Here is a 25,976-nt window from a genome sequence, read left to right on the forward strand (position 1 = left end):
CAAACCCATTAATACGTCTTTAATATTTTGGCCTTTCATGCTTATTTGATTTGTATCTCCATGCTGCTCATGTAAGCTGGGCAATATTATGAATAGAGCTATCGATGTCAAGCGGACCTTTCGAGTTGGATCCAATATTTTTTCCACAGATTTGGGCAATTCTTTATATTATTTTTAGGACCTTCACTTTATGGTAGGGCTACATAACATATTTTAAGTATACCGCTAGTACGTTTATTACAAGTTTCATCAGTATGGATCAACTGGTTTTAATTTCTATCGAAGACATACCTACATACACAGTTACATACATACTGCTGTAATATACTAAGTCAATTCATAACCTTAGAAACAAGGCTTTATTTCAATAAAACACGACTGATACACACAATAACACAGTACAGACTGGTCACGATTCACAGACTACGATAATGCGAACACGATTACAAATACTAGCACGATTACAAGCACGGGTAACACACAAGTTCATTTAACGATCACTCCATTCACCCCTCCTTTATTTCTTTCTGGGTCTTAGGTTATAACCATGCGTATGAAGGGAAGGATCCGGAGGTATCTCTGGCGTAGACTTTTCTCCTTGCAAGTCGTAACTGTCCTGTACGGGACTCGAGTCAATATTGGCCTCTGGCATTGGGTGGCTCCCCTGTGAGTCACTGATGACTTCTGGCTGGTTGTACATCATTGGGGTGGGACTCTGTGAATTACTGATAGTTTCAGGCCCGTAGCGACTCCCTGGTGAGAGATCCAAAGAGTCACCGACCTCTTGAGGCAGAATACCGTTCTCTGGTTCGAAATAGTCGTTCGTGGAACTTTCCTTTGGTGCCAGGTGCCTAAGCGACACTGTCTCCTCCCGGCCGTTTGGAAATCGTATGTGGGCGTACTGTGGGTTGCAGCTAATAAGTTCAACCTCTTGTACCAATGGGTCAAATTTTGAAGATCTTACAGGGGATTTTAGTAATACTTTGCCTGGGTTCTGTAGCCAAGTAGGCAAGGATGTTCCCGTTGGCGATCTTCTGTTGAATTTGAAGATCCGTTCGTGTGGAGTTTCATTAGTAGAAGTACACAGTAATGATCGAATTGAGTGAAGTGCCTGGGGCAACACAGATTCCCACTGTGATAGTTCCAACTTCCCTGAGTCCAATGCTAATAAAATAGCCTGCCACAATGTTTTATTCAGCTTTTCTATTTGCCCATTTCCTTTGGCATTATAGGGCGTTGTCCTGCTAGTGGCTATGCCCTTAGAATGTAGATATTCTGTAGTTTCTGTGGACATAAATGATGTGCCACGATCAGAGTGGATGTAACTGGGTGTTCCAAAGAGGAAAAATAACTGGTCGAAGCACTTTATTACTGTCTTAGATGTCATATCAGGACAGGGAAAAGCGAATGGAAACCGCGAATATTCGTCAATCATTGTTAACAAATACTTGTTGCGAGTAGCTGATGGCAAAGGACCTTTAAAGTCAACACTTATTCTTTCAAACGGCTGTGTGGCCTTGATCAGCTTACCTGCAAATTCCTTATAGAATTGCGGTTTAATTCTATTGCAGGTTCTGCATTGTTGAATGGTCTGTCTAACCTCTTCAACCGAGAAGGGTAAGTTCTTTGACCTGACATAATGTAGAAGTCTAGTGACACCTGGATGACACAGGTAGTCATGGTACGTCTTCAGGCTACTTTGTTTCGTCATGGTTGCACAGTGCCCTCTAGACAAGGTGTCTGCTGCTGTGTTGGCGTTCCCAGGTCTATACTGTATATCAAACTTGAAGCTTGCTAGTTCCAATTTCCACCTTTGTATCTTATCGTTTTTAATGTTCTTGTCATGAGTGTCTTTAAATATGTATGAAATAGACCGCTGGTCCGTAATAAGGGTAAAGTGATTGCCACACAAATAATGCTTCCATTTGCGTATGGCTTCAATTATTGCAGTGGCTTCTTTCTCTATGGCAGATTGATGCCTTTCAGTAGGTGAAAGAGTTCTAGAGAAGAATGCAATAGGTCTTCCCTCCTGATTTAAAGTGGCAGCTACTGCGATGTCAGAAGAGTCAGTTTCCACAATTAGAGGATGGTCATACTTTATGGTGAAAATTGCTGCTTTCTGCAATTCTTCTTTCAAGTCTTCCAACGCTGTTTTTACTTCTGTAGGTACAGGAAAAATTTGATTTTTCATTATAGGATACATTTTGTCGGAGAAATTTGGTATCCAGTGAGCATAATATGCCAAAAGTCCTACAATCCTTTTCTGAGACTTCAGATCTTTTGGAGGTGGCAAATCTCGCAGAGCTTGAAATCTATCAGGGTCCGGCTTCAAATGCCCTTTGGATATTTCATATCCAAGCAGCTTTACCTTCTTAGTAGCAAATACACTTTTACTTTCGTTGAAAGTTATTCCGTATTCCAGAGCTACCTTCTGAAAATGCAACAGATTTTTGTTATGGGAGTCTACATCTGTACCACATATTGTTACATTGTCGACATAGGCAAACGTGTCAGACAACTTTTCTTTTTCTATAATAGTGTCTATGGTTTTCTGGAAGCAAGCTACACCGTTAGTGACCCCAAAGGGTATTCTGCAAAACTGGTAGAGTTTACCACAAGCTTCGAAGGCTGTGTATTTCTTTTCGCTCTGTTGGATAGGTATTTGGTGATAAGCACTCTCCAGATCCAATGTGCTAAAGATTTCATACCTGGAAATTTTCTCCACCATTTCATCCACTCTAGGCATGGGGTAAGCGTCCAGGTAAGTAAATCTATTTATAGTTTGGCTATAATCAACGACCATTCGCTTTTTGTGCCGCTCATTGGTCGTGACAAGGACTTGAGCTCTCCAAGGTGATTTGGAAGGTTCAATGATACCGTTTCGTATCAATTTCTCAACTTCAGCTTTAATAAATTGTGTGTCTTGGAAGGAGTAACGACGAGATTTAGTAGCAATAGGTCTGCAATCAGGGGATAAATTTGCAAACAATTGTGGTGCCTCTACCTTAACAGCATTGAGCGAGCAGACATGAAATGCAGGTCGACCACCGTTGAATGGAATTATCAGTTCTTTGTGTAATGCGAGGAAATCTAACCCAAGCACTACATCAGTGCAAAGTTCATCTAGTAACGAAAGTTTGAATTGATTGTAAACTTCCCCTTTGTATTTTAGCGATGCAAACGTGTGGCCTCTTGTGACGCTTGACAGTTGAGATGACGCCATAGAAATTTTGTGCTTTGAACGTGTCACTGACCAATCGTACTCTCTTGGTATGTTTGAAGAAATGTAGCTTTCCCCGCTACCTGTATCAATTAGGGCTTTTAGGTTCACGCCATTTACAGAGATGTGTACTGTTGATTTAGTTAAACCAGGTACAGACGAAGTAGCAATTAGTGATGTTAGATGTGTAGAGTCCTTAATGCAGCTACAATCTTTACAAGATTGTCTTTTAATCTCGTGGCTAGGAGATGTTTTGACTTTTGTTTTGGTTATAGGAGTGTTGCGAGACCTGCAAACCTTCGAAAAATGTCCATTTTTCCCGCACGAATGACACATGCAGTCTTTGGCAGGGCATTTCGCTCTGAGATGCCGACTACCTCCGCAAAAGAAACATTTAGTATTCACTGTTGCGATTGTTTCTGAGTCCACCATTTCTTCGGTTGAGATTGCCGATGACGAAAGAGGTGACTCTACCAATTGAGACGGAGTACTAAACGAACTGGATTCTTTTTGGGCCATGTCGAGAGTCTTGGCAATATCTAAAGCCATTTTCAAGTCAAGGGATCTTTTCTCAAGTAGCCTCTGTCTAATAACACTCGAACGCATGCCGCTAACAAAGGCATCGCGAATGGCGTCCTCTTCATTTTTGTCAGCACTGACAGCTCGGAACTGACAATCTCTGGCCATCACTCTCAGCTTGTGTACAAATTGATCAAGACTTTGATCGACTTCTTGTTTGCAAGTTGCAAGCAAATGTCTGGCCAATGTTTCATTAGGGGCCTTCACAAATAAATTCTCAAGAATAGATTTTGCTTCTGAGTATTTAGAACAGGTAGAAATATACTGATATAAGGATGGAGACACAAAGTTGCATAGCAGGTCAAACTGTTCGCTTTCACTAGCCCCTACCTTCGTTGCGAATCTGTCAAAACAAGAAATCCAATGTTTCCATGTAACTGAAGCATTAGTTGAACTAGGATCAGCATCCAGTCTATTGGGACGCAAAAACTTGTCCATTTAAGAATGGTTTTATTGAAATAAATTGTAATATACTAAGTCAATTCATAACCTTAGAAACAAGGCTTTATTTCAATAAAACACGACTGATACACACAATAACACAGTACAGACTGGTCACGATTCACAGACTACGATAATGCGAACACGATAACAAATACTAGCACGATTACAAGCACGGGTAACACACAAGTTCATTTAACGATCACTCCAACTGCTTACATTTAATTATATATTGTTGTAACTCCTAGCGGCGGACTGAAAGGGTTAATGTGTGTGCGGCCTACTGATACACACGACTCAGGCCAATCAAACAGGTCAACGGGTCAACGGCTGTCGATAGACAAGGGACAGTACTGAAATGCTTTGAAAGAAACAAGGAAACTCTAAGAGAACGCCTTCGACAAGACTTGCTGGAAGAAGATGAGGACCCCAACTCGTATCTGTTCGAAGTACAACCAGATATCAGAGAGCTCATGAACGCCGTGAATGAACGGATGGACTCGTTCCTGGTACAGCTGGGTACGAAGCTGGAAGAGGTCAACGAGCAGGTCTGTACCATAACTAAACAGATAGGTATCAGTAGCTCGCTGAACAACTCTGATGAAACGTTTGGTGCCATAGTGAACAAGACAGAGGAACAGATGGCTACCATGTCAAGAGGTATTAACAATCAGTTACTCAACGGAGACGCTGTTGATGGTAGCGCTGTCTATGGCTGTGATAGCGAGCCTTACAAGATTGGCTCTCATGACATGAAGCCTGACATTTGTTGTGACAACGCTGAGCACACATCTGAGCTCGTCAACGTGATTCCTGCCTGCATCCAGGCGTTCAACAATAAATGTGTTGACGGGGACACCTCACAGGGGAGTGCGAGCACCGGAAGACTTTCCAACAAAGTCTTGACCAAACGGACGTTTGTCCTGATACCAGTATCAGCAAGAGAAGCGCTGATGGTGGTGTAACAGATGGATTTGTGCACATGGAATGTTATCCACGTGCACCAAGAACATGTCTTCCAGACACGCTTGAAGATTATGCTGTGTTTGACAACCTGGTCTCCTGGGGGCTTACGGTGCATCGAGAAAGCCTGCTGGAGAAACGTGTAAGACCAACGGACTTGATGATCAATGCCATGACATCAAGTGCTTCGCTACTTGCCACGAGGCTGCGATCGGTGGCGACTGAGAGAAAGGCCAGAAAACCTAACCGGCTTCCTCTCAACCAAAGAAAGACCATCTGGTGCAGGAGGAAGCGACACACACAGGTTGCACTGCAGATGGCCCCATCGAGGTGGCAATACAAGCCCACTGCCGCTCCCACCGATAGACCCCTCCCCCTGCGTCGATGAACCTCCAACGCCCATGTCGTGAGGTAGATTTTGTCCGGGACGGACACATCTAAGAAGGGGGCAATGTTGTAACTCCTAGTGACTGAAAGGGTTAATGTGTGTGCGGCCTACTGATACACACGACTCAGGCCAATCACACAGGTCAACGGCTGTTGATAGACAAGGGACAGTACTGCTAGTTCACGCAAGTATGACCTGTGTTGTGGTCATTTGATCAAGAGCCTTCGCGGTCGAGAGACAGTGTGTTTACAAGGACAGTTGAGTCCAGAACAGCAAGGCATAAGGACTGTGGTACCTTGTGAGTCCTCGGAAATGTAGCTGTACGAGCAAGAGAGACTAGTAATGTTTAGTTAGGCAGTTCTGTTTTCTGTTAAGTTCAAGAAAGCATTTGAATTTGATGTAGCCAATTGTGTTGAATTGGCTGTCGATGTATTTGTAATTAAACGCCCACTTTGTTATTGGAAGCTCTTGTTGTCAAGTTCTTGAGTTAGATGTGCTGTGTTTTGTAGTTAAGTAGTGTTTGCAGAAGGCCTGGCAGAGAAGATCTTAACAATATATTTAAATGTAGGCTACGCTTAATGAGACAAACCTAGCTCTAGATCTTATGCCTTTGTAATTTTCTTTCACCATTTAGAGGGCTTATCTACCATTTGTTAAACTAGAGACGTAAACATACACATAATCATATGCTGAACTCATAGGCCTACAATGATACATGAAGAACGTAATTATTTTGTCAAGAAGGAACGTATTTAGTTTATTGGCTCTTTTTTTTTGGTTAGAAAAATAGAAGGATATTACGCTGTCGACAAAAAAAAATAATTATACGAGTAACCAAACATATATGCCTACCATCAAGATCCAGGATGAGGAATACTCATGTTGAAAATGAAGTATTTCTAAGGGCCTTAAAGAGAAACTTTAAGGCATACATGTTTAAGCTTATTAACATAATTATGTCCAATAAATGCTTGAAATCTAAATGATGACTTTTCGGTTTGACTGCCTTAATTAATAGTTTCAAAAAAAAAATACTTCTACATACACATCTATTTTTAGATCAAACGTAGTCTTTATAGATATGGAATCTAGATCTACATTACAAATTACAGAAATAAATCTAGTATTTCAATCCAGACGTATAACAATTTCGAATATATTTTAGATGTAAAATCTAATCTTAAGCCTCTTAGTAGGCCTAAATATTCTAATTCAAATAGATTTTAGACCTTATTAACTTCTTTACTTAGCCTGTAATATGTAGACCTACATCCATATATAGATTATCTATCAGAGAGAAAGAGAAAAAGAAAAGACACTTTAGGACTCTAAATCCAAATTATTTTGTAAATATAATCTACATCTAGATAACAATTTAATAACTAGATTAAGCCTATATTTATTATAGTGACTGGATCTCGTGTAGATTTAGATGTAAATCTGATCTAGAATATATTAAAATTTATAGATAGATCTAGATCAAGATTTAAATCAAGACTACAACTTGAATCTTGATCTAGACCTAGAAGATCAAATAGGCAGTTTTTTTTTCAAATAAGTTCGTACTAGAATTTAGACATAGTCTATAATCCTTGTCCTTACTAAATTCTACTTTTTTTAAAGAAATCAATGTGTAAGAGATATATCGGAAAAATATTTTGGCAGTATAATAAATTACCCTTGTCATTGAATAAACGAAACATTAGTGCTAAGCTTAACCAAATGTAGGCCACAATGGGGCGAAATATAAGCAATTAATAACTTTGTATTCAATACGTATATTTTCTTTTTATATTAATAAAAAATGACTATTTATTTTGTCGGAGTTCGGACTTTGCGAAACTAAAAAAGTGCCAATGAGGAACGGCGTGACATGTGAGTTTTAATTATTTTTTTTATGTTTTAGCGGGACGGTTCCGCTTAATGCGGAACGGTAGGCTTATCTACATTTAGCACATAAAACTGCACTAGATCTAGTAGAAAAAAACACAACGTTGGAATCCATGTAAACATATAATTTTGAGTAGGATGATCACAAATAATATAATTTTGTGATGATTTACTCTATCTACCAAAACAGCTTTACTGAAAATGGATGAATTTATTAACAATATGTTTATGTTTATCTAAAAAACATTTTATAATCAACACGGGTAAATCGCGCGGGTTCGATGCGTAAATTCCTTCTTTGTCTCTGTAATTTATTTTAAACACAGTGCAGGATGCGCAGACAGGATGCGCAAAGAAGTCGTTGTTTCTTTAGTATAGTTCCATGGTTTTACGCGATAGTTTCAGGTCTTTTATTTTTATAGCCTCTTTCGGGTTTTATCCCAACTACTCAAACTTTTGGGCATAATTTTTTCTCTATCTGGCACACTTAAAATTATAGCATAATAATGTCAGTTTAATTTAAAAAGAGAACTGAAAAATGCAAAGATATATAAGAAAAAAAGGCATTTCCGGCCCAAATTTATGATTCTACTTTTTAATCAAAGAAACGAAACGCATTAGTCCAACATTGCCCATTAACACGCAAAAGCAATTTTTACATTAGCTCTAAATCTATAGATGTTACATTTTTATATTTTAAATGTCATTGTAGTCTTTTCTTATTTATTAATGTGTAATTCTTTTTTGTCATGTAAATAAAAATAAATATATAAAATATTGTTAATTTCATACTTTTTACAATTATTTGATGGATTACAGTATAAAAAGACCAGGGGATGAAATGACCAGGGGATGAAGTGACGGGATGAAATGACCGGGAATGAAGCGACCGGGGAAGAAATGACCGGGAACCAGTAGAAATAGAATCTAAGATAACCCTAGGCAGTTTAGAGTCTTAGACTTAGTATTGATTTTAGACTAGATTTAAATCTAGTATACTATATTAATATATTAGGTCTTGGCGTTGAAAAGTAGATCTATAAGTAGAAATATATTCAATATTGTATAAAAAGCATGGGCGTAGCCACGGATGAAATGAAATTTCCACCCGAAATGAAATTCCCCCTTCTAAGGGGGGGGGGGGTCGGACTTTAGTGACTGATTTTTTTGCTTTGATTTTGCATATTTTAAGTGAGGTTTTAATACTAAACCATCACTTGCCCCAGCACAGCCAAATGGGTTTTGAGCTTAAACCCCTACCAAGGGTTTTGTGTTTAAAACCCCCCTACCAGGGGGTTCGAATTTAAAACCCCCTACCAGGAGGTTATTTGAGTTTAAACCCCCCTACCAGGGGGGTTTGAGTTTGAAACCTCCTACTAGGGGGGTCTGAGTTTAAAACTTCCTACCAGGGGTTTTCGCAGTTAAATGCTTCTCTTCTATAAAACGAAACAAAAAAAAATGCAAACGACAATTGTCAAATTCCAAGTGCACAGTTAAGGAAGATTTTGATTTAAAAACCCCCTCAAAAATTTACGATAAACCCCCTCTTCAATTAAAAAAAAGCAAATTACACACTCTAAATTCTATGAGAGTAGCCAAAGGGGTTTTTAGTCCCCCCCCCCTCTTCAGGGTTTGAAGCTAAAAAATGTTTTTGAGTTTAAACCCCCTTCAGCGGGGTTTGAACTAAAAAAATAAATCTTCAATGTAAGAAAAAAGCAAATGACACACTCAAAATGCTATGAGCGTTGCCAAACGGGGTTTTGAGTTTAAACATCCCTTCAGAGGGGTTTGATGCTAAAAAATACATCTTCAATATAAAAAAAAACAAATTACACACTAAAATTATTTGAAAAAAAAGTTTACCCCCCCCCAGATGGTTTTGAGTTTAAAATCCCACTACATAGCGTTTTGAGGTGGACAACCTCTATCTTCAATATTATTCTAAAGCAAACTACAGTTACTAAATTCTATGACCGTAGCTAAATGGGGTTTTGAATTAAAAAAAAAAAACAACTCCAGAGATTTTTTAGTTTAAAACCCCCAACACATGATTTTGACGATAAAACTTCCCTTTTCAATATAAAATCCAAAAGTAAACTACAGTCACTTTAATTCCAAGAGCGTATTCAAGAGAGGTTACACCTCTGGCGGGGCTCCATTAATAAAGTGCAGTGAATAGTCATCTGCCGTAATTGAAAAACACTAAATGTGGCTCAACAAAGATAGCTAAGACAGATTTTAGGAGTCAGTTATAGAGATCGGGTCTAAATCAAGGAAATCCTATGCCGAACTGGGAGTCGACCCCTTAGTAAGATTGTGACAGAGCGTCGCATAAGGTTTCCGGGACATGTTCTCCGACAAAATGAATTACGCATAAGAAGAGTTGCGGTGACATCCTAATACAACTTGGCGTCACACATTCATGGAGGTCCTCAGAGCAGATGGTAAGAGGCTTCAGACATTTTCAGTGACAGATTTTTGTGGAAACAGCTTGCCGCCTAATGCGTCGAACGGCGCGTAAGGGTTTTTCTTTTGGAAAGTGATTCATTTAGCTTTTAAAATTATATATGCAAGCAGATGTAAATAAAACAAAACACCAACTTTAAAAGAAAAACATAAGGGGAGGTAATTAATAAAAATGTATGGACCTCTTCATTAATAACTCAAGCTTCATTCATAGATTCGCGCATCAGTATAAAAAAATGCATCTAAAGATACAATGGAAAAGTGTCAATGGATCATTATAAAATTTTTCCATTTATTAACTAAATCATTGAATGGAATACTGATTCAAAAGTTGTTTTTGAAAAAGAATTGTATACGAACTCCGTTTTGTTTATAGGTTTAAAAAATGAACCATTTTTATAGCAAGCAGTTTGACATATCCTTATTGTACACTTGATAACAATTCTAATGATTAGACCATGGAACTATACTAATGGAACACCAGCTTCGAGATTTTATGATCAGAGTGCCGTCGCGCATCATTTTCGCGCACCATACCAATTTGAAAAATCGATGAGGATGCCAAAGAAGAAATTTACTCCGAGAGCCACTTGGATTGACCTTCATTGAGAGTAAAACTTCCCAACACTATATTTTATTAGATCTGTAAAAACTTTATCCATTTTCTGACTATCTGATAAAATAGATACAATTCCCCTGAATAATGGATCGTCACAAAAGATTTTTTTTTAAGGCCACTTCGTTAAAATAGGTGTTTCCAGTACTTCCTCATTTGGGTATTTTACACAAAATCTGGAATTTTTTTTATGTACATGTCATTTTTATCATCTGTCCCGCGCAACAAAACCATCCACTTTTCCCGGTCACCAATGTTCTTAACAAGATATCAAGAGAGAGAGGCTGGTCCATTATTTGCGTAGTCCAGCCAGCTTTTTTTTTTTTTTTGACAACCTTTTTTCGTTCTCTCTCATGAAGGATATGTTTTGAAAATTAGTCTTACAAAATACAATTCCAAACCAACTCATGCAGTTATCGTCTTTTCACAGTTTTGAGGAGTCATCCTTTTTGCTAGCCAGAGTGTTAATTGGCAAAAGTGAAAAAATTCATTTTGTTTAATTTTTTAAAGTAAATATTCATAACTATATCTTTTATATAATAATATATTTTTAAAATAATAATCTTGTATATAGACATGCTTTAATAGATCTAATAAATGATTAACTCGGACCTACCAATATGGGTATATAAATACTTAAATCTGGGTATTTAAAATTTTGAATGCGAATTTTAAAAAAACCGAACTTATATTGATCTAGATTCTAGATCTCTTGTATAATATCTAGAATAATATAGATCTACAACACCTAGACTAAAGTTAAAGACTAAGGTCTAGATTTATTTAACGTTTAAAAAAAAAATCAATAGATCTAATATAGACAGTCATGAGATCCACTCTATTTTATCTAGATCTAGACTAGACCATACATGAGATCAATAATTGTCAATATGAATATTTATAGATCTAGTCTAGAGTCTAGAGTCTAGATCTATCGATCATCTAGAATCTAGTCTGTCTATAGCTATACTTATACTTACTATTATACACTTTTACAGTATATGAGTATACTCATACGAGTCATACTGGCTATACTATAGTATAGACACTATAGTTAGTATTAAGTATAGTTAATACTTTTTAATAGTAGATCTATAATCTATCAATTCTATCTAAATCTAGACTTCACTTTCACATCACATTCACACGATTATTGATACAGACAGTGAATGAAACGAATGCAGTGGTTATACTGATTATACTTAAAGTGACGATACTACTTACAGATCTACCAGTTGATAAACATCATCATCATAGATAATAATCTACATCTATAATCATAGTGCCCTTTATTTAGTCAATATAGTCAAGTCAAGATAGTGGAACGTAAACTCGAAGGTTTAATACAATATGGTATGAGTCTATGAGTTAGTATAAGATCTAATTATTTTGTTACTTTGTATGTGACAGTATGTCAATGTCTCAATTAAAATAATTAATATCATCAGCCATATCATTTTAAATATTTAAAAATAGACATAGATTTTAATTATATTATAAATAGATAGATTAGATCTACATATAATTTTACAAACTTTAGAAATGATTGATTTTATTTTTTATTGATAAGCCTTCTAGACTAGATTGTCTAGATCTAGCATCTCTAGTTAGACTCTAACATGTAGATTGTAGATCTTTGAATTGGATTGATATTCACCTTCCTAAATTGTCTCTAAAGTCTGTAGCTGATTTGAGAGGCCCAACGAGGCAAGACGAGTCTATTAGTACTATGTCTCTTGATCTATCTAGTAGGCCTACTAAGCTAGTGCATTAGCCATAGTGTAGTCAAATCTTTACAACTAGTCTTCTATATCTAAGCTTCTCGATTAATTAGATCTAGATCCAGTTTAGATTTAGAATATATAAAAGTTTTTACTACCTAAAATACTAAATGTACTGATCTAAATTCTAGATATATAGATCCAGTTCAGATTAGGATATAAAAATATTCCACTATAGCTAAAATTCTAAATCTACTGATCTATACTTAATATGTTAGATATTATATGACATCTACAAAAATTATTATTAAGATATAATTATAGATTCTAGACTAGTTATATATGTACATAAAATATATAAATAAAAGATACAATTTATGCAGGCCTAGATCCCATAAATTTATAATTGATCCAGATCTATCAGTAAAAGTTACCTTCGATTGGCAGTTTTACCCAATCTAATCTATACAAGACAATTTATAATCCATGCCTTGCCTACACCCCATATATATTAAATAATAGTTTCCATTCCATGCCATACCCAGACCCATGAGTTCATGAAATAATAAATGATGTGGTGTCAAGTTGGATCTATCCCCTGAAATTCAGTGCTTTAATTTAAAACTCACATATCTAGTTAATTATTTGCAATGACACTCTGATAAACTTGGACTTGTGTGATACATATATGTTTCTTATCAGATTTAATTAATGAAGTTTTGGTGCATTTTAACCAGTAATAAGGCTACAAAAGTAGCATCAGGTGTATTCTAACCATTGGTATTTTTCCTGGCAACATTTCTATTCTAGTCTGTAATAAATTATAAATAAAAAAAAAATGTTTGTAATGTTTCAGTTATTAACAAGTAGAACCATGGCAACCAGTTCTGATGATGTCCCAGAATGGCTCAAGGATCATACTTATACTATTTCTACTCTCTGGGCATCCATTCAATATTTAATGTAAGTACTACTATACAATTTTTATTTTAGTTATCTAATAGATGTTTTATGAATTGTGTGATTTTCATGGTCAAGCAACATCCAATTATCTGGGATGGAATTTAACATTTTTCTCTAGTTTTTTTTTTTATTTATAACACTCTTAAGCACATTCATCTTTCATGAATGCCTAATATACCTTGGCTGTTGTGCAGGCCATTCCTTTACAATAAACTGTTAGATGAAATTAGGCAAAATTGTCTGATAATTTGTATGTTTGATACAACAATGTTTTCAATTTAATAATATTATTTTTTAATTTTAATGTTTTCAAAAGAAATTAACCAATATGCCTAATTGTATAATTACAGTTATGTTTGGAAATGCAAGAAAAAGGCATGCATTCCTGAAAAGTCAATGATTGGTTGCACCTCTTAAAGGTAAGGTACTGCAATTTTTCCCATGTACTTTTCTCATAAGCTGAAGTACTTGTATTTTTGAAAAACTAGTTTTCCATGAAAATGTAAATCATAATATATGTTATAGTTGCTTTTAGATTAGTTCAATGTGCATCAAATTAACTGAACATCTGCCTTCACATATAGTAATAATTCATAACTATTAAGGTCAGGGCCATGTCTACACATTAACGCAGTAGCTCCTTTTAGGTACAGACTATTTTTAGAATGGCAAAATTATATAACTATAATTAATAACATATATACGTTTAGCATGGTCAACACATATGTCACACATATTTTTTAATTTTTTTAAAAATCCTTTTATTTATTTTTATAACTAGATAACTTTCTGTTATGAGAAAAGATGAGATTCTTGGACTCCTGCATAGCACCACCAGAAAGGAAAATCCCATCATGTTGCAAAATAAAAGTCTTGGACCAATTTTAATTTAAGATATATATATTATACTGTAAGCTGTATACATATTTATGTATATCCTGTCATTCAGCCAACAGGTTTGGATTTAGTATTTCTTTAAATCTGTTTGATATTGTACTTGAAAACTATTAATCTGAGCCGCATTAAAACAAGAGGGAGTGCAGTGGATGAGTGGTAAGGGAAATTTTACTTTTTTTAAATTAAAATAAGAATCTAACAAAAGTAAACATATAAAATATGGTGCATTCTCCTTAAAACTAAAACCTGGTGCAAAGGTTTAAAATGTTGGCAAAAAAAAAGCAACATCAATTAAATATTTTTAATTCCCTTTGCAAAACTTACTGAGAAGAACATGCATGTTGTTCCCTCATAAGTTTCTTGACAGAGGAAATCTTGTTTATATTAGATTTGAATTAAGCAAATTAAGAAAAAAATTATAATCATTATTTCAAATGGTTGTATCTAAACCTTATGAATTATTTTTCAGTTATAAGTATATTGAAATGAATGGATAATCATGAAATTGTTAAATAATTGCTGCTATCATTCCATTGACTAAAGAACCATAATTTTTTTTTTAATTAATTTCAAAATTAATTAATTAATTTTCAAGCAGAGTTCACATAGATCTTGAGTGAAATTTTTCTTTTTTGACTAATGCTTCAATTTTATTGTATCATTAGTTTTTTATTTTTATTACCCAGAATATTTTAAAAATGAGTACACTATTTTCATGTAATAATGTAACTTGGTATTCACACATCAAAATACGCTATCTATAATCTTTAGGCCATATAGATTTGTATAAATATAAATTAACTTGCTTAAATACATTGTAAATGTATATTGTTTGGATAAGAATTAAGTTTTTCTGTAGACAATTATTGTTCAAGATTTGTTGATGCTCCTGCTTAATAAATTATATACACAGGTCATTAGTTTTAACACACTACTGACACAAGAAAAACTGGTCGCCCCCACTTCCATTACATAGATGTAATAAAACGTGACCTCAAATCAGTGAACATCAATACTGACAATTGGGAAGACATAGCTTTAGACCGCAACAGATGGAGAGACAGTGACCAAGAAAGCTATGGCCAGTGAAAGTACATAGGTCTCAGCTCAGGAAGAAAAACGTACAATCCGAAAAACTGCCAGCTCCTTCCTACCACCTAAGCAAAAGCCACCTTAACCTGCGCTATCTGTGGACAGGAGTGTCTCTCCGAAATAGGGCTCCCCAACCACACGAGGAAGTGTGCTCTGAGATGAAACCTTAGTCTTTCTATTTCTACGACTGAAGGAGGCCAATGATGATGATACAGGTCATTAGTTTTAACACGTCTGATAATAAATGACAGTACAAGTTATTGAATGAAAATTTTTCATTATTTCAGGTGCTTTAGGCCTACATCAATGTGAGGTACCAGTACTTTGATTGTGTCATATAACAATTTAAAGCAACATTTTGAAATGAATAGTGTGTAGAATTGACAGTAAATACATTTAAGTGATGGGCTGTGATCTGCATGAATTGAATTTGTGTTTTTGATCTTTACTTCAAGTAAATGTTAATGAACAATTAATTTTTAATGAATAAATAATTTAAAAATAAATACAAAGAAACCATAAACATCTACTTTATTTTAATAATTTTTTTTCATCAGAACAGAATTTCCAACTTTGCATTCTTAAAATAAAATATAATTTATTTAGAGTAGAGTCAGAACACAAAATCATAGTTTTGAAATTAAGTAAATTAAGCTAAGCTGTCATCTCTTATAAACATTTGTATATAGACTACACACAATTTAATTATTATTTTTCATCAAATTGCAGGAACTAGTACATGTACTTATGCATATTTGACAATAAAAAACCTTAGTCAATGAAATAGTAATACTAGTAAATGAGATAAAAGTAAACTAAATATCATCAATGCTATTGAAGCCACACTTGTTTCTTTTTATCTTGTTTGGTGGACTGCAATTAAAGTTGCTATTAATTTTACTGATTGTCTTAGCTGAAATGCCAGTGTCGTCTCTTTGAATCCTAAGCTTATTTTCTTGGTTACTGGAAGTCCAGATGTTTGGAGTTTCATTTTAAACACCTATATATTCCGAAACCTATTTGCCTAACATGTCATATGCACATAAAGAGGTACCACAGAAATGCTTTAAAGACAAGCTTAGGCGCCAACTTGCTTTAACTGATATAGAATAAGAGAGCACTTGGTTGCATACAGCTTCAGAGCGAGACAGCTGGAGGTCACTTACAAAGGTGTGGTATACACCAATGAAAATTAATTGCCGAGGGTAGACGGCAAAAAGAAAAAAAACAACTGATTCTACCACAGGTGGACAATGGTTATGCCTGTGCTCAGTGTGGCATAATATGTAGGTCACAGCTGGGGCTGAGTAGCCACTGGAAACAGCATTCCTCATAAGTCTTCGGAATCAAAGACAAGCCTATCATTTTTGTAGAATAGTTTGTAGCTTCTGTAAATGCATGAAATGCCATCACAAATGACACAAGTCCTCTGTGAGTTTGATCATAGTTTGATGGATTATAAACATCTTACTTCTTTGCCTTATATTAAATGGTCCTTCTGTCTGTTCCACTAGGTTTATCTAAATATCATTGATATATCGTAACATGTCATCAAAATAAAAACTAGAATCTCTGCAACTGGTTTACAAGTCAGAAGTCATCAATAACATTTGCCATTTTAAAAAAACAAAAAACAATTTAGATTACTGATTAATCAAATTAGTGACTGATTATTCGATTCATTTTAGGCCTATAATTTTTTTTATGTGAATATATAATGATCCTTTACACTTTGTGACTTTACTAGTAGATCTATACTTTGGAGTAGACTTGTTTGTTGAGCTAAAGTCGGAAGTACACATTGAATTTTACTGTGATCTAGTAATCATCTAGTCAAATGTAGTGATCTACTTGTACTAGATCTAGAGTCTAGTAGTAGAGAGAGTAGGCCTATCTGTCATATCGTGATCAGTAGGTGGCTGAAGTTTTATAAATCTATTCCATGGCAAAAACCCTGGCTAGATTTAGATCTAGTGGTCTAGACATCTAGATCTAACTAGAATTAAACTAGAAAACTGAATTAGAGAAGTAGCTTTCTGGATCTAGAACTAGATCTAGAATCTATATATTACTAATATTAGATCTAGTTGCGTCAAACGCTTAATTTTTGGTTGTTGTTTTTAATAAATGCACATAAAATACATTGTATTTTGGCAATAAAAATACCCAGTTGGTAGTCAAGTAATTCTAATAATTAATTAATGAATGACTCTATCAGTATTTGTTTTAGATCTATCAGATTCATATGACTTATTATTTATACTTATTTTATATCATTCGTCCAAGAAAATCTAGCTCTAGATCTATTTCATTTTAGATTAGGCTATAGTTTTTTTTTTTTTTTTTTTTTTTTTTTTTAGGCTACAATATTATCAAGATTAACTTTTTCTTTGTTTCCCACGAGACGTGTATGCCTATAGCCTAGTCCTTTCGATAATAAAAAAAAAACGATTAGAAATGCGTAGCTTGGAGTGTCAAAACTGTATTAGGCCTCCTATTTTTATTTCGTGCAATTTAGTATATCGTAACAAATACGCATTTAGCGGAACGGTAGACAGGTCTTCATCCAGATTTAGTGTAAATAAACCAAACACAGAAACACTGAAAGATTGTATTTTCGGAATTTAGATTCTATTTTTTGGAAAATAAGTGGCATTTTATAGGGTGATCGAAAAAAATAACTTTTGTGACGATCTCTTATTCAGGGAAATTGTATCTATTTTATCAGATAGTCAGAAAATGGATAAAGTTTTTACAGATCTAATAAAATATAGTGTGGGGAAGTTTTACTCTCAATGAAGGTCAATCCAAGTGGCTCTCGGAGTAAATTTCTTCTTTGGCATCCTCATCGATTTTTCAAATTGGTATGGTGCGCGAAAAAAGATGCGCGACGGCACTTCGACTCTCTTTGTCTTTGTAAAAAACTCGAAGCTGGTGTTCCATTAGTATAGTTCCATGATTAGACTAAATAGAGGCCAGAAATCCTATAAACAGAGTAGTATTGGCACAATTAGGGAACGATTCTGCTAATAAGGGCTCATTTGGATAAGGAGCTGTATTTGCATTCCCCTTTTTTGAAATTTTAACGGACCGGTATTGGATTTTAATTATTGGACCCTCAACGTCTTTCCGCTTTTAAGCCGGCATGGGATTTCCCCAATCACGCCAGAATCAGAATAAAGACATCTTTATTATAAAATAAACAACAAAATATTAATGTTTTTAAATTTAGTATAAATTATGTTAAAGCATAATTTTGCTTTGTATCCTTTTGTTAGTAATATTATGTTGTTTTTTTTTTTTTTTTAATTTGGGCTCTATTGGGGGAATCCTTAACTGGTATAGTAAAAAATGTGCACACTAAATATATATATATATATCTATTAGTATTTAATTTGATTTAGAATCTAAAGAAAAACATCTTTGTTTTTCTATATTTAGATATAAAAAATAGTTTTATGCATGTTAACAACATTTTTTTTCGACCAATAAAAAAGAAGCATTTTATCTTCATTTAAGCGCAAGATAGATGACACAAAGTGGATTATTCAATCCACACTGAGTATCTCATTATCTCTAGATCTAGACTCTAGACCACCGTTGATCTAGATCTAGCCAGATTCAATTATATTTAAATTTAGTAATAGATCTAGGTCTAGAATCTAAACTAGGTGTACATTCTATATTGAAGTGTAATGCCATTAATGTAATAGACGTGTAGATCTAAATTTAGATTTAAACATATTACAGTGGTATCACATTAAGAAGTGAATCTGATGCGAACAGAATAGGGTATAGTGCACTAGAACTTACTTGTAAGCCTAGTAATCCTGATCATAATAATGTTCCAGCTCTAGTAATTGAAAGATTAAACGTGTAAATTCAAACGATTTCTAGTCTAGATGTAGATTCTATTTTCTAGATCTAGACTAGATTCTAGATCTAGTCTAGATTCTAGATCTAGTCTGGATCTTAGGTTTAGTTCTAGTCTAGGTTCTAGATCTAGAATTCCAGATCTAGACTAGATCTAATTTAAAAATCTAGCTCTGGTCTAGATTCCAATTCTAAATCTAGTCTAGATTTTAAATCTAGATCTATATCTAGTCTAGATCTAGATTAAGAACTAGTCTAGAAATCTAGATCTAGTGACTAGTCTAGATTCTAGTTCTAAATCTAGTCTCGAAGTAGATTTTGACTATATCTAGAACTAGTCTAGAAATCTAGATCTTGTCTAGATCTAGATTCTAGATATAAAATGGAATGGCCTGATATTAAAAAGTACTATTCAATGCCATCTTAGTTTATAACAAAAAATTTTAATTTTCACAATAAACAAAGAAACGTTTGTGAGCTGGCGCTCCTAGATCTATTTTTTTTAAATCTATTTTTATCTTTATTTTAATTTGTAATTTATATAGGCCAGGGCTATGATGTTTGTAATTTAGTGTCTTTTTAGTTTATATATTTCAGTGTTGAGTGTTTTGTAGTTTCCGCTATTTATAACTTCTGCTAGTTTTAGTCTTTTTCTGTTAATTGTGTTTTACTCGTACAGGAAAAGTAGTTTTTAAAATAGTTAACTAGCCTTAGAGCTGTGTATGTTCTTTCCTATTTTTTATCCCTGGTTAGTTATGCTTATTTTTGTCTTTGACATTAGTGTTGGATTAGTTGTTATTTTTATATTTCAGTTTATGTGCAGGTCTGTAAACGGTATAGAGCCCCCACATGAGTTTAGAATAGAAATAACTTTTTATCTTCCTTTTTGTATTTTTGTAAAATTAAATTTTAAGATTCTCTTTTTAATGCTGTTTAATTTGGTATATAATGTTTTGTAGTCCGTGTCAGTAGTAATTTGCTAGATTTTATTATAGCGTACGGCTAGGTACAAAATAGGGAAATCAGTAGTCCAGTTTAGTTTTAGGTAATTAGCGTGACGTCATGCTCTCCGATATGTTCGCGCTGACCAGTTATAGCGATCTCCGGAACCACGTTGAGCTCTCTTTTGTCTTGACCAGTGGTCAGTGCTGACAGTAGTGCATGTTTAAAGTTAATTGTGTGTAGTGTGATTTCAGCTGGGACCGCCTGTAAGTTGGAAAATGTTTTTATTTTACTTTGTTTAGTTTGTATTTATATTAATAGTTCTTACATCTATTGCTATAGTCTAGATGTAGACTGATTAGTGTAGTGGCATCACTGGCTAGTTAATTAGCCATGATTACCCCGATGGAACCGGAAGTTCCCTAGACTTTGGTAGCATCACCCCCTTGCGCCATCCTTAATGATCCCCTTATTGTTTTTCTATTGTTTGTCCATGTGTAAATATTTATGTTCCCTTAGTATTTTTATTACTACAATATTGTTGGGATAATGGCTTTAGCAAGTTGGCATGTTGCCGATTTTAATTTTTAATGTAGAAGATGGCTGCGTCCTACTCAACGCTCCATGATGGCGGCTTTGGTAAGCCAAATCTAAATTTATTATTGTTGTCTGGCCCAACTGGTGTTGTGGCATAGACATTAACTTTTACTCATGTATTGCTTTCATTAGCTACAGGCTGGTAGTGAATATTACCTTATGTCTGTATTATTTTGTATTTGTTAGTCTAGATCTAATTCATTATTATTTTGTTATTATGTTATATGTATTTGTAATTGCAGGCTATAATTCCTGCCTGTCAGCCATTATTACTGCCTGTCTGCCATTATTTACTGCCTGTCTGCCATTATTTACTGCCTGCCTGCCATTATTTACTGCCTGTCTGCCACAGGGTTCGTAACCACCTTGAAAACACCTTGATTCAAGGCCTTGAATTTCGTAAAAAACGGTGAAAAAAACTTGAATTTTAAAACTGGACCTTGAGTTCTTTCCCTCCCGATACCGGGTGTTTATTTTCGTTTTTTTCCCGGTTACATTGAGCTGACCAGTGACGACGCGTCTACACCGCCATTCGCCCACTTGTGAAGCGCGACCTCGTGATTGAAAACGACCTTGGCTCAAGCAAGTATTTCACTTAGCACTGTTTTCCTTTCACTGTTACGACTGAAGACGCGCTAGATCTAGTCTGTGGTGACTATTGTCTATAACTAGAGCAATTAGCAGCCTAATGTGAAGGTTACACCCCTCCGGGCCCTCCCTCGCCGAAAATCTTCTTGTTGTAACAGTAAGAGTGACTTCGCGTGGAAAGTGCCAACTGTTTGCCGCAGTTAATTACTGCCTAACTGTCTGTCATTATTAATTCCTGCCTGTCTACCAACTGTTTGCTGTCGTTATTTCCACTGCCTAGCTGCCTTTATTAGTATATTACTGCCATAGTTAAGCTGTCTGCTGTACTGTTGTGTTTAGTGTTGGTATTTTTAGGTGTAATCCAGTAAAGATAGACATTTGGGTTTCTTAATAGTGTTTGTAGTGGTATAGTCAGGTTGATTAGTTGTTTATTTCTAAGTTTATTTAGTTGTTTCTGTAAAAAAAAAAAATTCTCGTATTCATCTATATTTTTATTGCTTTGTAAGTTTGTTGTAAATAAAGTGTATATAAGTTTTGTTTTATAAATTTAGTTTAGTTTGTTCTTTTAGTTAGCTAGATTAGTTTAGTTTAGTCTAATTGTGCTGTCTGGTTGCTTAGGTGACTCTAGCCCCTTGGTCGCAGACCGAGGTGCACAGATTGGGCCCACCCAGTAGAGCTACCACCTGCCTACTGTTATAAATGAATAAATGATGAGCAGCAGATAACACAAAAAGGCCTCACTCAGTTAGCGCCACCCTGACCTGCTCACACGTTTAAAGTTTGTTAAAGACAGATGGACAGCTTAAGAAATATTTTGTATCTACATTAACAACTTACCAAAATTCTCCATCATCTGAAAATGTAATTCCATGCTCTCTTTTTTCATCTTCACTTAGCAAAGACCACTCTCTTGACCTGATTGTATAAATAGTTATTTTTACAGTCAATAATTTCCTTAACTCTATCCAATCATTACATCTTTTTTGACAACGTAGACAAGGTGTCCTGACCATGCAAAGTTGTCAAAGAAAGAATACATTTGTATACACTTTAAAAAATATTACAGTACACAAACGCTATTAGAGCATGGAATGGGTTGCCTGAGCTAGCCAGGAAAATAAGTGACTTGGCGGAGTTTAGGCCATTGGTTAATATGCATGACTAAATGCAGGGGCGGACTGGGTATCAAAATAGGCCCGGGCATTACCGGCCCACAAATGGCATGTCATATCATGGGCGTAGCCATGATTTTTTTCGGTGGGGAGAGGAGATTTTTTTACCACCCTCCGCAATATATATATATATATATATATATATATATATATATATATATATATATATATATATATATATATATATAAAGTTTGTGTGTGTACCTTCATTATATTCTGATCTTTCATTCTTTGAAACGTTTTTTTGCTACACTAGAATACTTTCTACCATGGGCGTAGCCGGGGGGGGGGGGTTGGGGGGAACGGAATTAAGTAACTGATTTTTTCCTTTGATTTTGTTTATTTTAGGTGAGATTTTAATACTAAACCATCACTTGCCCCAACACAGCGAATGGTTTTTTAGTTTAAAACCCCCTACCAGGGGGTTTTGAGTTTAAACCCCTTAACTGGGGGTTTTGAGTTTAAAACCCCTTCCAGGAGGTTTTGAGTTTAAAACCCCCTACCAGGGATTTTTGCAGTTAAATCCCCTTCTTCTATAAAACAAAACAAAAACAAAAATGCAAACTACAGTCCTCAAATTCCAAGAGCACAGTTAAAGAAGATTTTGATTTTTAAACCCCTCCAAAATGTACGATAACCCCCCCTCTTCAATATAAAAAAGCTAATTACGCACTCAGATTCGGAGGTATCTACTGTGCAATTAGCCTGTTACTCTCCCGCTAAAAAATTCTAAAAAAGACAAATCTGCTATTCACTGCACTTAATTAACGGAGTGCAGTGACTGGTTGAAAATGGTAACTATAGTTTTGTTTTAGTTTTTGTATTAGAGGGGGAGGGTGACCACTAAACCCCTTTTGGCTACACTCATGAAATTTGGCAACTGTGGTTTGCTTAAGTTGGCTGCACTGGGGCAGTAAGTAAAGTTTCCCTTTCAGACAATGAGGTTTGAAGCAAATGATGGTTTGAACCCCCTCCCCCCCTTTCCGGCTACGCCCAATTGTCTTATTATAGGTGTAAGCCTATTTCTCTTCAAGATATATAAAGTGTGATAGCGCATCGAAAACTGTATGTTTGCGTAGGATAACGTAATGTATTTTAATTATACTTGTATGTAGTCTGAAAACTGTATGTTTGCGTAGGATAACGTAATGTATTTTAATTATACTTGTATGTAGTCTGAAAACTGTATGTTTGCGTAGGATAACGTAATGTATTTTAATTATACTTGTATGTAGTCTGAAAACTGTATGTTTGCGTAGGATAACGTAATGTATTTTAATTATACTTGTATGTAGTCTGAAAACTGTATGTTTGCGTAGGATAACGTAATGTATTTTAATTATACTTGTATGTAGTCTGAAAACTGTATGTTTGCGTAGGATAACGTAATGTATTTTAATTATACTTGTATGTAGTCTGAAAACTGTATGTTTGCGTAGGATAACGTAATGTATTTTAATTATACTTGTATGTAGTCTGAAAACTGTATGTTTGCGTAGGATAACGTAATGTATTTTAATTATACTTGTATGTAGTCTGAAAACTGTATGTTTGCGTAGGATAACGTAATGTTTTTTAATTATACTTGTATGTAGTCTGAAAACTACAAAAAATTCAATAGCAGCCTTAATGAGTTTGAAACATTACAGATTACAGACGTTTTTTTTTAAAAAAAAAATAAGATAGTTACGTCCTACGCATTTCATGTCAATCTAGCCATGCACGTTAATCTGTGACTTATAATATGCTAAGGCATTGGTTTTCCTGGCTGACTCAGGCAACCCAATCCATTAAAAAATTAGAGAATGCAGAAGGTTAGAGAGGCACTTACTTAATGGGAAACGCTCTTGCTTCGTTTTAGTACATTCTCAAAAATGCGAATAGTATATGAATATATCATGACCATTATTTAAAAATATAAATATACTTTCATTAAATATCAGATTTCGTGACATTAATGTCTTCATTCTAGGTATAAGTTTGCCATCACATACTGTAATAAATAAAATTATCATTTAGATCTACATTATTATTTTTTTATTAAGTAATATTTAAGTATATAAAGTGTAGTATTTTCAGATATATGTTATTAAAAGTAAAAAGAAAACTTACTTTTTCTTTACGAATCGCAGAAAGTAGAACTCTATACCCATATTGAGCTGTGAATAAGTTGGGTGGTTTGCAATTTTGCGGCTGTGTGTGTGTTAAATTTAATATCTATTGAGTTTTGTTAATGAGCTAATTGTCGCCCCTTTTTTTTTTCTTGGCTGAGTTATATCAATGTTTTCTAACTTAACTTCTCTCATCCTTCTTTTTCGTTAACTGTCAAAAGACGGGAGAGGGAAGGAGCAAAAACAAATGGAAATGCCATCAAACATCCATGCCGACCAGCAAAATGGTTAGGCCAAACACAGCCTCGAAGACATCAGAGCAGTGTTGATTGAAGTCTATGCCGCTCATGCATAGTAAAAAGTCCAGTCTAACGTTTTGCAAATGATAATGATAATACGTACAGTGTACAGTGTACATTTATTTTATATTCTTGTTTAATTTTAAACAAAATTAATTAAAAAAAAAGCAACAACACAAAAACACGTGTTCGGGCATCTGTGTCTTGCTGCTGCCATTTTTTTAAAAGCTGTTTGCATTACAAAAAAATTCTTGGTTGCGACCAGACCGGCCCATTTGGTGCCGGCCCACCGAGCATTTGCCCGTTTGCCCATGTAGCCAGTCCGCCCCTGACTAAATGCATGAGGCGTAGGACGTAATCATCTTCTTTTTTGAAGAAGGCTAACGTCTGCATCATATAAGATAAGATTAGATATTCTTCTGATGCAAAAAAAATAAATCTAGATTGGGATATTTTTACCTACCCATCAGACCAAGCACCTTTCCATTCTTTGCCATAGCCCCAAGGGTTGCGAACTCTTACCAGAGGTACCTTATCTTTCCCACTGACTGTCTGGATGTCAACCTATTGCAATAGAGAAGAACAAGCAGTTTACGTTGATTATTTTTTTGTATTCCGTGAAATAAATATTGAGAGGCACACGTCTTAAATATGCTTAGTTAAAAAACATAGCCCTTCTAAAAAGAATTGGATAACTATGCAGCTGTACTTCTTAGTGACTTCAGTGACTTAGTGACTCAACAAAACAAAGTGAACATTCTAAATTGGCTCTTATTTATTCTACAAGTAAGAAATATATATATATAAATAGATATCATGGGCGTAGCCAGGATTTCTTTTCGGGGGGGGGGGGGGTTTTGGGGGGATTCCCCCCGCCCCCCCCCCGGAGGAAATATATATATATATATGAGTGTGTGTGTGTGTGTGTGTACATAATTAATCTTTATTACATTCTGACCCTTTCGGAAGACGTTTATTGTTTAATGTAGACTCCCCGCCCTTGCTAGTAAGGGGGTCTGGGGGAGCTCGCAGCGCTCCTACAGCGCGGGGCGAAGCCCCGCCGCCTAGCACTATTTCTGGTTATCAAAGCCAACAAAATGCATATTCTGAGGTATTTACAGTGCATTATCTTGCTATTAAAATGTTTTATTTCAAAAA

At 35.1% G+C, this 25,976-nt stretch overlaps 1 protein-coding gene and 1 long non-coding RNA gene across 4 annotated transcripts in view; one reads left to right on the forward strand and one right to left on the reverse strand.

The window, feature by feature from the left end:
* The window catches only part of LOC129925297 (calpain-B-like), a 72,643-nt gene that overhangs the window by 32,829 nt on the left and 13,838 nt on the right, over positions 1-25,976 (reverse strand). For both annotated transcript variants that reach the window (XM_056024824.1, XM_056024825.1), the window contains 2 exons: positions 25,282-25,382; positions 22,074-22,151 (listed from right to left, as the gene is read on the reverse strand). In XM_056024824.1, the coding sequence (XP_055880799.1) occupies positions 22,074-22,151; positions 25,282-25,382 (179 nt within the window). The remainder of the gene's footprint in view (positions 1-22,073; positions 22,152-25,281; positions 25,383-25,976) is intronic.
* Positions 11,104-16,387, forward strand: LOC129925298 (uncharacterized). 2 transcript variants are annotated; one of them, XR_008777094.1, is made up of 5 exons: positions 11,104-11,334; positions 11,686-11,916; positions 13,141-13,247; positions 13,598-13,666; positions 14,029-16,387. It is a non-coding gene; the product is annotated as an uncharacterized LOC129925298 (long non-coding RNA). The 2 variants fall into 2 exon arrangements; XR_008777093.1 differs by lacking the exon at positions 11,104-11,334 and having other exon boundaries at positions 11,484-11,916.

The sequence above is a fragment of the Biomphalaria glabrata genome, chromosome 3, assembly GCF_947242115.1.
Source record: "Biomphalaria glabrata chromosome 3, xgBioGlab47.1, whole genome shotgun sequence".
Classification (NCBI taxonomy): Eukaryota; Metazoa; Mollusca; class Gastropoda; family Planorbidae; genus Biomphalaria; species Biomphalaria glabrata.